At 38.5% G+C, this 13,884-nt stretch overlaps 1 protein-coding gene across 1 annotated transcript in view; it reads right to left on the bottom strand.

The window, feature by feature from the left end:
• Positions 1 to 13,884, bottom strand: part of FAF1 (Fas associated factor 1) — a 160,489-nt gene that overhangs the window by 115,238 nt on the left and 31,367 nt on the right. Inside the window, exons 3-6 of the mRNA XM_084266118.1 lie at positions 11,789 to 11,835; positions 8,993 to 9,201; positions 5,424 to 5,515; positions 4,991 to 5,079 (exon numbers count right to left, since the gene is read on the bottom strand). Coding sequence (XP_084122244.1) covers positions 4,991 to 5,079; positions 5,424 to 5,515; positions 8,993 to 9,201; positions 11,789 to 11,835 — 437 coding nt within the window. The remainder of the gene's footprint in view (positions 1 to 4,990; positions 5,080 to 5,423; positions 5,516 to 8,992; positions 9,202 to 11,788; positions 11,836 to 13,884) is intronic.

Genomic DNA, 13,884 nt, shown 5'->3' with positions numbered 1-13,884 from the left:
CCATCAGTGCTGACAGAATGAAAAGGAACCATATCAAATTCTAGGAACAGGACTAAAGTAGGCCACTCTCACCAGCACCTTTCCCCCCCACCTGCAAGCCCTAGCTTTCAAAGCCATTTAGGTTCTATTTTGCCGTTGCAATTTTGTTTCCTGAGCTGAATGTATTTGCATTCAATATTTCGCACAGAAAGGAAGGGAACTTGATGGTATTTTGGGGGACTAATCTTCCATTAGAGGAACTCTGCCTACACCCAAAAAAGAAGTCCAAGAACAGACAAGAAAAAAAATAGACCTGAGCGCACAGTCCGCACTCTGACCAGTTCTAGCAAGACAGACTTGGACCAGTTTAGGATGTCATATGGATTGCCTATACAGCATTGCCTATCACCATTACCACAATGCACAGAAACCTCAGTGGTGGACCAGGATTCAAGCTGGGGTTGAAATTCTGTAATAGACAAACAAAAATGTTCCTCTCTGAAACTTAGATTTCAAGCAATGGAAGTTGCAAGATTTTTTTTCCTCTCCCTACTAAGTTCAAAATATCAAAACTCAAATAAAAGTCTGGAAAGGGTTTATTCACTAGCTACTCCATCCAAATTCCAATACAGCACAATTTATAAGCCCCAAGCCTACTAAATTAAGAATAGAAACAATGTTTAGCCAAAAAATGTGTTAACTGCTAATAATGCTAATCTTAGGGGACAGCAACTGTTCAGTCAGCCTGTGCAACACTGAAGCAAGATGGTATTAGTGCTGATATTTATTATACTTCAGTTTTCCATTTTTACTGCTTGTCCATTGTTCTGTAACACAATGTATAAAATAAATTGGTTCTGTCCATTGTTAACTGACTGCCTCAATGCTTTGACTTTTGATGTAATACTTTGCCTTTCAATAACCTGCTTTGAAATTTTAATAATATTTTAAGTTTTTAAACCAAAAGTATATCCTTAATCAATGATCAGCAAATGCTCCTTTACATTTCTGTTCTGTTAAGTTTTTATGAAATGCATTCGGTATTTTCCATTAGATAATATCTTTCTCAGGCACATGGAGATTTCCCCAAAAATCTCTGAATTTTATATAAATAGGTATGACGCAAGGTAATTAACATTTCCCTTTTAAGCTTACAGATTTATACAAGCTCATGTCAACAGAAGTCCAAATTTACTGTAATTACAGATTATTTACATTAAAACAAAATAAGAAATCAGTATGTAAATGTAATGTTTGTTGTAGCTAATGCAGCAGGAGGTGGTAGATTAGGTTCAAACAGCAATCAGTTAGCAAATCTGGCTAACATGTAAATGAGCAGAAGCCCTTTTGTTTACATTCGATTGCATTTTAAACTTCAGGATTTTTAAACTGTCTCATGAGCAGATGTGAAAATAAAACATTAATCTTACCATTCTTATTGAAGCTTTCAAAGTAACTAAAGCAAGGCACTGCTCCTGTCCAGCTAAACAGACAATACTAATAATTGGAGTTGCAGGTTACATCGTTCTTAATTAACACTCCGCTACAGTTGATAGTGTACAAGGCACCATACCACAACCACCACTCCTCTGCAACAACCTAGCACACACTCAGCAAAATGTGGACCCATTACATCAAAGATGGGGCTTTTTATTCCTATCCACTCAGGTGATTAAATTTCTTAAATAAATTGCAGTTGCAAAGCAAAAAGACATTATTTGTAATAATTGCCCAGGCACGGTCCTGGTCAAATAGCTTTTAACTGGTTTGAACCTTCCAGAGATTCATCAGGTATTATTAAGAACCTAAGACCTTCAGCTATTTAGCAAAAAAGTATAAATATACAATACATTACACCCATTAAAGTGACAACTGAAGAAAATTATTACAAAAAAGTGCCTCCTGGAACATGCAAAATAGAAAAGAGACAATCAGGATGACCTAGCTCCACAGCCAGATCCACACACCTACACTTTTGACGCTCCCTTCTATTGCTTTCTCTAAAACCTCTTCCCTCAGCTGGGTATTGCCAGCCCTCGAGCAGCACCCGAGGCAACTGAGGGAAGAAAAGGCACTCTGAGGAACTGAAGAATCTGTAAACTGGGGCAAAGGATATCTCCTCCCTCTTGGACAATGAGATGATGGGCATTCTTTGCCACCTTTCAAGGTTGCTTTTCAAAGGAAATCATGTTTTCTTATCCACCTGTCCCATCCCATAACCTTCGAACATTATTCACTAGTTTCAAGGGAGTCTGACAGCATTATAAAGGTCTCAAAGACTGTGGCAAATCAACAGCTGGGTACAGGAGAGACCAGAATTGGTACTCACCTTAGTGAAAGGCTACAGTACAAGCACAGTATTTTTATATTCCAGCCAGCCACCTTCTAGCCAATAATTACAGAACTACCTACAGCACATGCTGTCTGCTTTCCTTTGGTATTACCCAGCTACCAGCTGGCGAAGAGAGGCAGGGCAGGCTGCCTATGCACACGGGGAAAAATGGCTTAGCTGCTACAAAATCCATGGGAAGCACTGGAGGCACCATCAGAGGTAGGTGAGATAACAGAGAAGGCTGAGTTACTGCAGCCGCTGGGCTGAGGCAGGAATTTACTAGAAATCAGTCCACAACTCACAGAACATGTTATTGTTCTGGATACATGGATGAATAAGTATGGCTTTGCCAACTGAAATTGTGAAAGTAGGGCATGTAACCCTACAGGTGGTATTTGACATTTAAATTTCATCTTTCCACCTCAATTTACTAGCATGCAGTAGTAATTCGCTGGGTTTCTATTACCTATAAAAGCTTTAGATATGCCACTGATGAATGGAGACACCCTAGAAGATTTTTCCTTGTTTGAACTGCAGGATCACTTTGCCATTACATTTAGGTGCTAGTTTTAAGTCAGCTCTGGGTTAAGCCCATTCAGTCTGTCACAAACTACAAAGCCTAGGTACCAATATGTTGGAAAAGGATGTTTCAGACAGGGTTCTCCCCACAGTGTCAAGAACAGGCCCAAATTGGAGTTTATAGAGCTGTGATCACATCACTCCTTTTAAGAAGGGCGTACAAAATATCACATATCAGAATCACAGGCTTTTCAATATCACTTTCTGGAAAAATTCAAATCACAACTATTTCTCCTGAGTTCAAAATAAAAGACATTTGAAGAAAACAACAGATAAACTCACAAAGAGGCAAAGTTCTTTAACGTCCATTAGTAATAGATGTGAGCATCGTGCTTTTCAAATTGTGGGTAATAAGCTAATCTGAATAATAACTGACCTAACAGTAGGCAGTAAACAGTGTAACTGGGTTTGGTACATTGCTTCAATTAGATGTGTTTTGATCTGCATTGATGCTTTAATTGGAGGCAAGCCTCCCCTTTCATCTAGAATTTATGACTTCAGGGAGATGATCTAGCCTTCAAATTATACTTCTTTAAGTAGCCACTAATTAATCATCGCTTGCAATCCCAAAGCTACCAACTTTATCTTAAAAATATCCAGAACTAATCTTCACTGTGAAACAAGTATAAACTGTAAAGGTAGCAACCACTTTGATTTTACTAGGAAGAAAAGTTCTTTTAAACTATTCCTCCAATTTAAAAGCCTAAGAACTGTTTTTAAACAGTTTGTTGTAATAGTTTCTTGAAGTTGCAGTAAACAACATACTTTCAGACCTCAGTTCTCTTTCCAGAACTGAAGACATTCAAATTGCAATATACAGTGATACCTGGAGAACAATTCGAAATTGGAAATTGATTTTTAAAAAAACCAAACCCCAAACAATTAGGATGTACAGTGTTTTTCCACAGTATTTTTGCCATCCTTCAATTAGCTGCTTAAATACAATGGCTTATTGTCCTTACACACAACTAGAGCTCCTGTTTGCACATACAGAGCACACAGAGTGCACGTACTGCTCACCACCACTCTGTTCCCTCTGTTCCAGTGCTACTGTTCCCTCTCAATGCTTTTCTTTACTATTACCATTTTTGTAATTCATATCAGCATTCTTATTTCCTCCACAGACTACAGGGTTACATGCACAAGTACGTTTTAGTAATATATGAAGTACTTTTAGTCATTAGGAAACCAGCTATTTATCTCTATTGCTTGTCAAAGAATTTCCTTCATCAGTAATACGACTGCGTTTGTAGAATATTCTCCCGTCGATTACAACAGCAAAAAACCAACTCCCTCTTCAGACAACTCACTCTGGTCTAACGATCACGAAGTCTGACCCAAACACAACCCTCCCTGCCGGCTTGCGGTCAGAGCATCTCCCAGGCTTAATTACTGGGCACCCTCTAGTGGTAATTGAATAAAATTAGTATTTTCCTGGTAAAGACCTCACCCAGGTCTGCCTGGGAGAAAGGGAAGGGTAGGAGAGAAAACGACATTACAAGTGACTTTAAAAGAGCCAAGATTCCATTTTCTATAAAACATATAATTTTCCAATGTTAGCAGTATCCACTAACATATGAATACCTACCATTAACTTTCTGAATACTCAAATCAGTAATAAATTATATTCTGCTGAGAGGAATTCAATTACTCAGCCTGTCTACATATATTTTTAAAAGGCCAAGAATTTTAGATAAATGTAACAGGCATTTCAGAAAGAAAATTCTGACCTGATGATGACAATTTATACAGGTTTACATTAAATGGACCAAGATAATGCAGTACCTTATGAAGGGTCAGCTCCCATTTTCACAGGAACTAGATTTTTCTTACAGTCAGAGCATCTGGGAGGTGTAAAATTCTGCATGTACAGGTATGTAAGTGGTTCACATACCACACCAAGGTTTAAAAAAAACAACAAACCCTCAAAAACCTTTTCAACAATGAGGTGCTGAGGTACTTTATCCTAACACTTACTAGAGCAGTGAAAACACTTTGTATTTACTGATCGCAGATTCCTGGAAGGGTACACGTGGTTTCATTAAAAAAACCCACACAAAACCAAACCATGCAAGTAGAATTTATGGTGAAAAGACTTACCCAGAATGACTTGAAGAAGGAGGAGGCAGGTCAGGTGTTAGAACATAAAGACTATTATTTTTTGGCAAGCGTAGAGTTTTTAAAACAGTCTGAGGGGAGAAAAAAAATGATTATAAATATAAAACATTGACCAATTCTGACATATTTAATTACTGACACTTCTTTACAATGCCACTAAATGTTTTGTTTCAAGTTATCCTTATTGATAACTTCCTAACGTCTTTTTTGGAGGTGGGCCATGTTATAGATAAAAGCAGGACAAACTGAAGTGATTTGCCCTGACTTTTTCTGCAATGTTTTAAGGAGTTCTTTGTGTGCCACCTGAGAAATCTAACAGTTTGGAATTCACAATTCTTGCCTTGTAACTCCCACCCACAGATGCTTGGTTTGAAACTCTGAATTCAGTTAACTGCAAACACAGTTGAGAACTTACACTATCATCTACATCTCCAGTCTTCCACCCTTTTAACAGCATTTTAGATGCAGGAATCTGAAGTTCATTTTCTAGAATATTTTTGATATCTCCTAAAGAGAAAACAAAGAAAATATATAAAATATACACATTTAGTTAGAGTTAAAAACCAAGAGTAAGGAAAAATTTCCTATGAAAACCATTTTTAATCCAGTGATCCTTGCAATATACGCTTCAAAGAGTAAAAGATAAATGAAAAGGAAAAAAAAAAATCACATAAAGCACAAATGATTCGAGAATCACATGAGAATTTGATCATTCGGACATTTATTTGAACAGTCCTACACTGCTTATGCTAGACACACACATCTGCAGGTGAATGCTGTCTGGAGCAATGCACTTTGCCAACAATAAACAGGGTGCATATTTTTGATAATCAATTCCATTATCAAAAATCCTGACCTAAAGGAGTGGAGTGTTCATACTGCTTGACCGCTCTGACAGCTTCTTCACCAGTTTGCACACTGATGTTCTCTCTGTAGTTACTACAGTCATAAGATAATTCAGGCTGAAGGTACCTCAGGAGGTCATCTAGCCAAAGCCCAGCTCATATGTCTAATTAAGCCAGTATGGTCAAGGATTTGTCCAGCTGGCTCTTGAACACCTCCAAGGATAGAAGTTTGACCACTCCTCTGACAGTCCTATTCCAGCACTTCACCACTCCAACAACTCTAAAAAAAAATAAAATCCTTATTTCTAATGGGAATTTTCAATGTTGCAAATTGTCTTGATTGCCTCTCATCTTATTATGGTGCACTCCCAAGAGTCTGGCTCCATCTCCTCTGTCCTCCCATTTAGTAGTTGTAGACTGTGGCAAGGTCTCCACCTCACCCCTTCTCTGGAATCCAGTTTTCTGTGCCTCTCCTCCTACGTTGCCACATGCTCCAGTCCCCTGACTATATTGCTGGCCTCTGCTGGGCTCACTGCAGAATGTCAATGTCTTTCACATACTGAGGACCCCAAAACCGGACACAGCGCTCCAGATGCAGTGCTGAATGGAAGGAAACACTTATTTCCCTGGGTCCACTGGCTACACACTTGCTAACACAGCCTAGGACATGGCTGGCCTTCTTCACTTCAAGAGTGCACAGCTGACCCACCCCAGATCCCTCTTTTGACTAAGTTGCTTTCCAGTCTGTTGGCCCTCAGACAGTTACCAGATGGGATAACATGGAGTTATCTTATCCCAGATGCTGAATTTCCACTCTGCTCTCTTTAAACTTCATGAAGCTCCTGTCAGCAAACTTTTCCAGGCTGTCCAGGGCCCTCCAAAAGGCAGGCTTGCACTCCAGAGTATCAGCCACTTTCTCCAACCTGGAATTCTTTGTGAACTTGCCAGGAACGCTCACCTTAACAACCAGGTTTTTAATAAAGACATCGAGCAACACTAGTCCCAAGATCAACCTGAGGGATATCCCTAAACTAGTAACTTCTCACCTGTCAGACTTTGAGCCCATCACTCCAGGCAATTACCCACCTACCTTATCAGCCCACTTATCCAGTCCTTTTCTTAACAGTATGACAATAAAAATACTACAGCAGAGTTATAAAAGTTGAAGTCACATCTGCTGTTCTCCCCTTGTCCACAGAGACCATCATCCAATCATAAAAGACAAGTAATGTTGATTAGGCACAGTTTGCCCTTAGCAAATCAGTGCTGGCTGTTCCCAATCACCTTTTCTTTCCTGTGCTCAGAAGGGGCTTCCAGAAAGATTTGCTCCATAATCTTCCCACAGATCACGTTTGGCAATCACCATTTCACAAGGAGCTCACATTTTCCTTAGCCTTTCTTTTCATGCTGATGTACTTACAGAAGCCCTTCTAATCCCTCAGTCATTTTCAGCTCCACCTGAGCTTTGATCTTCCTAGCTCCAAAACTGCATCCTCTGGCAACACCTCTGTATTCTTCTTGGGAAGCCCATCAGTACCTTCCACCTTCTGTGCACTTTCTTTTTGTATTAAGCTTAGGCAGAAACTCCTTGTTCTCCTGTGCTGGCCTTCTGCCATGCTTGCTCCTCTTTCTGCATGCTGGAAGGGACTGTTCTTGTGCTTTCAAGAGGTTGTCCTTGAAGACCAACCAGCTCTCCTGGGCCCCTGAAAAAGCCAATAATCTGCCTTCCTAAAGTCCACGGCTGAAATTCTACTATTGCCTTGCTCACTCCTCTCATGACACTAAACACAAGGCTGCCCACCCTCAAATCTTCACATGCCAAGATACAGACAAAATTTTACACTGATTGCTTCTTCCCTACAACTTAAAAATTTATACCTGAAATAATATAATTTTTAAAGGAAAAAAAAATGTAATACTGCAGCTGCAAAATCCCGACTGGATCAGACTTTATCTGCTTCGCACGGCTGCAACTCTGAGTGGAAAACACGCAGCACTGATCAGGAATTCGAACTCGTCCCCACTAGGTGGCACCAGCCAATACCAAATCGAACCCTAAAACCACACATCAAAAGCTTCGATTTCAAAATTTCACCACACAGATAAGGCTGCAGCACTGAAAATTATTTTCATCAACTATTTCTTCATTGAGCTCCTAATTTTGGTCTTCATAGAGTCCTCACCTTAAAAAACCCAACAGAACAAAACACAAAATAACCTCTTTGTCCTTAGCAGAAAAAAATTAACTTACAGGTTGGGGAAAAGGAAAAATAACATACTCTGCAACATTATCAACAGTGTCTTTCTAACATATTGTGCATCAGTTTCAGAATAAAGGCAATAAAACTTATAAAATAAATCTTAAATTGCAGAAACTGAAAATAGAAAAACGCAGCAATACTCTTCACACTGGAAAGAGCATGAAGCTGTGACAGGCGGTTTAGGTTGGATGTTAGGAACAGGTTCTTTATTGAGAGGGTGGTCGGGCACTGGCACAGGCTCCCCAGGGAAGTGGTCACAGCACCCAGCTTGACTGAGTTCAAGAAACATCTGGACGATGTGCTCAGTCCCATGCTCTGACTTGGCTGCCCCTGTGTGGAGCCAGGAGCCTGATGATCCTGATGGGCTCCTTCCAACTCAGGAGATTCTATGATTCTATGAATTCCTCTACATCTTATCATTAATCCTACACAGAAAGGGATGCCCTACAGATTCAAAAAGGAAATGCCAAGATCATCTGTTTATTAGTAGATTGTATCTGTACTAATCCTACCCCAAATTACATTTCCACGTCTCAATCAGTAATCTCAATTTTGCTTCTGAAGAAAGCTCATGAGGAAACCAGATTTCAAAAATAAATATTTGATAGATGACTAACCTTTACAATGGATTAGTGAAATTTTGCTTTTTTAAAGCTGCAAAGAGATTTAAAAATGGTTAGTAGCTGTGGAGGCTGTATTTTTGGGGTGATTTTTCTTCTTCTTCTTTGAGGAACCGTGGTTTGCTTTGCTCTTTGTTTTGTTTTGGGTTTTTTTAGGAGTTACATTTTTGGGGATGCATCTTGTTTGGGGGGTTGTTTTTTTTCTTGTTTTACCAATTTTACCACAACAGCTTTCATTTCACTTTTACAAATCCTTACCAACAGTGGAGCTGTCTTCAAGTACTACATCCACATTTCTGTCTCTGTACTCAACCCTGAAGTCAAGCATCCGAGGTTGTCTTTCCACTATTTGTCTAGATGGCACTACATGGCGAAATGCTGAGGATGAGGAAGGAGTTGAAGAAGCTGCTGTAGAGTGACTTGTGGGGCCATACACTGGTCCATGTAAAGTCTCTCCACCGTACTCACTGAAAGATATGCACATAAAAAGGTTTAAAGTGAACAGCTCAATATGTTTAAATAAAAATTAGCAAAGCAAAGTGAACAGCATTATTCCTTTACTGTGGTCCACAGCACACACCTCTTGAACAGGCCACACTACTGTATCTGGAAATGCTGGTTTATTAATAATTAGAAAATAACTTTCATGTCAGCAATATAAGCTATTCAGCAATTCAGAAGTGCTATAGGAGAACAGCTTAGATGACAAACTAGCATTTCAGCCATTGTTACAGTCCAAACTTTACTACATAATTGATATTGTAATTTTCTTAAGAAGGAGGATTATCTCCTTTGCCAGGAATGTTATGACCATACAAAAATTGTCATCATGGCAATGACAAGCTTTCTACATGACTGGACTGGTATCACATGAAAATGAGAATAAGAAATAAAGCTTAAAATACTACACAAATATTGGTATTTCCCAATACCAAATTATTGAAAAACAAGGCAAATATACTAAAATAATGAGGTACATAGAGCGAAAAAAAACCCCAAGCACCCTAAAACAGTAACACAATACTGAATTCTAGCTTGCCTTTAAGTTCAAAACCCTTCAAGCCTCCTGGACATTCATATAAACTCACTACCCAGAAGCACCTCATCTTCTTCAGAAAGCCTCTCCACAAGAAACATGAAATTGCAATCAGAAACAAAAGTAACAAAAGATAAAGTTTAAGGAACAGTGGTCCAGGCCAAAAAAACCCCCCTAACCAAAACAAAAATAACCCACAACATCAACAGCTGAGATGTACAGAAATTAAATCCAAAAGAGAAACAACTTCACAAGGCAAGCCTGGAGTTTTTATCAGGAAGATTATCTGTGCTGGGCACTTACAGGGTGTCATGAAGGAGGATGCAAGGTAATAAAATGTATGCACTGAAAGGATAGAAGTCAGGCAAAGAAGGATTTAAAAAATGCTGAGATATAAATGTTGCCTCATTTCCTTTCTTAACAGAACTTACTGTCTTCTAAACAGTCTTCTGCACTCGAAGACCCATACTTAAAGGTCAAAAACCCACTTCAGAGGTCTGAAGATTACAAGAAACAGTCTTATTTTCAGGATTTTAAAAAGTACCAAGTGATATATTATTGTCTTAAATCTGATGGCCAACCATGAATTAAATTCTATAACCATTTTGTTAACAGAGCCAAGAAGCAATGGATATCCTGATTCTCAGGACTGGATTTTTTTATTTAAACAGCATAATTTAATTATTAAAAAAAAAAAAAGTGGTTTTTTTCCTCCTTCAATAAATGAACTTAATTCAAAAGTTCAGTTGCATTCATTCTATTTCATTCCACCACAAAAGGCATCCTACAGATCTGACTGGTAACTTCTAATGGAACACAAAAAGCCTCCTATCAGTTAAATAAGCCTAATCTGAAAACCACTGGAAACCAGGCTTCTAAGCCTCCTTTTAAAACCACTTCCATTGGAAAAAAAAAAAAAAGTCTCTTGAGGTACATTTGACTGTCTAATCGTTTCTGAAAATGAAGAAATTAACGTGAAAGAATGCTGTGGAAAAGCAGACACTGGACCAGCTTGTTATCCAAATCAGGCATAACTACTCCCCAGCTTCTTTCCCCTGGTTCCAAACATTCTGGTATTTTTCATATAAACCCCTTGAGGTCAGGACTTATTACCATAGGTAGAAAAAGTGCTGAACACAACTGAGACTTTATCTCAAATGGACTAGGTAGGCCTTATGATAAATAAACACCACGTAACTTTACTGAGCAAATAAGGTTTTATCCTGAATCAAAACTGACTCTATTGAATGATAGCTTTAATAAGCATTGACAAGGATGTTAAAACACCACTTTACCTACATTATGGGGGGGTTTTAATCAATAAAATAAACTTTTTTAAATAGCTCATGAAATATTTTAAACACTATTTTACTGTCTCTCTCAAGTAGCTCAATTCCTGTTCTGGTGTTTTCAATTGCCTCATCAGCACTTAGGAACTCATACTTCAGTGACTTGGAGATATCCAGGCTTCAGAATAAGCCAAAATTTAATTCAGAAGCTGAAAGAAAAATCAGTAAAGCTACTTTTAGAAGGAAGCAAACTTTATGTAGCACAGCTTAAAAACCCTACCAAAATACAAATGTTTTTGTCTGGGGCCTGGGAAATGGAATATCAATACTTTTAAAAATGCATAAGGAAAAAGAAAATACCTAACCAGCAACATCTGTTGATTTGCTTTGCAAATTTTTAGATCTTGGGGATAACAAACAAAAACCAATTCTTGACACACAAGAAAGAACACGAAAATCCAGATTTAGTAAAGAGACCATCCTGCACAGAATGACCCAACAACAAATGAATACAAAATAAAAGTTAACTGAGTTGAATAGATGTTCAAACTGGTCCTCCATCACTGTGGGAAAAATTGAACATGAAATTAGCTCTGCCAAGAATTGAACTTGTGGCTCCATAAATTGCTTTAAGAGAATTACATCATCAACTTAGGATTCGGGGACAAAAAATGTACCTACTACCCAGCATCATTCTCTGTGCGTACTACTCCAGCCTCCTGTGCTTACCTTTGTAGAATGCCGTTTTCTTGTGGTATTACACCATTTATAGCTGCCTGAAAAGAGAAAACAAATGTTGAGTCAACCATACAGAGCAACAAAACCACATCAAACTTCTAGAATATGTTTTGAAACAGGATTAGTTTGCCGTGAAACAATTCTCCATTCAGTGAATATTCTTGGTAAATGATATTGCCATTAAAGTACCTGCATAAAATAAAAACCATATCTAAGTGTAAAGAAACACAGACTGAAGCTCAGATTCTTATATGTGTGCAATGGATTTCCCAGGTGGAATGCATGGCAATAAACCTCATGGCCCATGCCTAGTAAATCTAACACCTTGTACGGACACACAGTGAACACACTGCTTTCAAACAGTTTGAGCTACTTACACAGACAAGGTAGTCAGATGGCTCATACACCAAAAATCTACCATTTCCCACCAGCACCAGATCTGCACAAACCTATAAACCTGCACAGCTCCACACACACTGCATGCTGCAAGCCTGATGCACTCAGGAACTGCTGAAGTCATTGCAAACAGCTACGCAACAGCACACAAGCCTACGTCACACCTACACCTTCTAGACAGCCTGCTTCTAAGTTCACACTTGCAAGTACCTCTAGCCTCTTAAAAGTTCTTGCAGAATCCCACTAATGCCCTTTTTCTGCTGTACCACAAGCTATTCATGTGTATTTCTATTATCACAGCTTCTAACAACCACTCTCATGTGTCAGATACACCTGACCTGTTGGCAGAAGTTCATTGAGTCCTGGTACTCCAAGAGGCTCAAGTCAAATACTGCAACTGAGCTATGGACAGTCATCACCTACCAACATAATTTTTATAAACTGACATAAAAAATGCAGTAAGTGCTTAGTAAACACAAATTTTTATATAATCTAACTTTAAATACTACAATATCCATTGATCATTATGGCTACATAAAGTCAAAAAGTACTTCTGCTGAAGTCAGCTGAGTGACTATGCTACTGCAGTAAGATCTCTCGTGTACTTAGAGACAAATATTGAATAAATAGCAAAAATTTTAAAAACAGACAAGGAAAAGGGTCACAGGTATCTGTAAACTACAGCAACTACGCATAAGGCTGAACTGAATTACAGTGAAAACAAAAGCTTCCTAACAGATCAGTTTTTAGATCAGTTTATCCAGTGCATGGCAGTAATCTGTGGTTTCCTTTCAACAATGTGTCTCGTTTATCATCATTGTGGGTTTTGTAGTCATACACAGCTCTTGATCATGTTAATCTAATAAACCTCCAAGAAAAAGTGGGAGGTTTTGGTTTGTTTGGGTTTTCCTGAGTTCACACACACAAACACACACTCTTCAGCAGCGTACATTTCATTCCTGTCCATCAACAGGTAAAGTTGGTTGAAAGACAAAAATATCCTTTTTATTTTTTTACATCTGTGGGATTAAGAAGTTTGTACCACGGGGCCAACAGCAATAATGACCTGCTGGTGCAACAGAATTCTCTTTACCCTGAGGGAAAAAAAAAACCTGCTTCAGCTATGAAGAAATATAGCACAGCATGCCATTTCCACACTTTTTCTGTCAAAGCTCGTGTCTCAGGCTCAGAGGACTGAATCATTTCAAACTTTCTCTAAGCCTAGCTAGAGGGGTTAAATACGACAGAGGCTCCAAGCTATTTTCTTTTAAAACTGAATAACTCACTTGTTCATGTCCCCAGTTTTGTAAACTTGATGACATTTAAGGGGCACAGCAGTAAGAAAAAACAGCAGCAGCATTATGTACTTTTTTGATGGAAAGACCTCTATTAACCACACTGTAAAAATAAAGAGTCTGGACACTGTTTGTTAAGCAAGATGGAAGACTAAAATTATGTAGACGGCAAATGGTAGCAGTGCACATGTAGATATTGCATAAATATTAAATACCCATGTTCTTACAAGATATCTATAAGTAGACCCTGCAAAGAAAATACGAAGAAGGAACAACCATCTGCTTTAGAATTTTTTAGGAGCAAGGTTGTGACTATTAAAAAAATAAAAAAAAAATTTAAAAGAACAAGTTATTAAGACATGATCTGTTCCAGGCTGTTCTTCACCAATGTCAGAG

Source organism: Gallinula chloropus, assembly GCF_964237585.1.
Source record: "Gallinula chloropus genome assembly, chromosome: 6".
In the NCBI taxonomy this organism is placed as follows: Eukaryota; Metazoa; Chordata; class Aves; order Gruiformes; family Rallidae; genus Gallinula; species Gallinula chloropus.
Note: the sequence above shows the minus strand (reverse complement) of the source record. Positions and strands in the feature narration are given on the sequence as shown.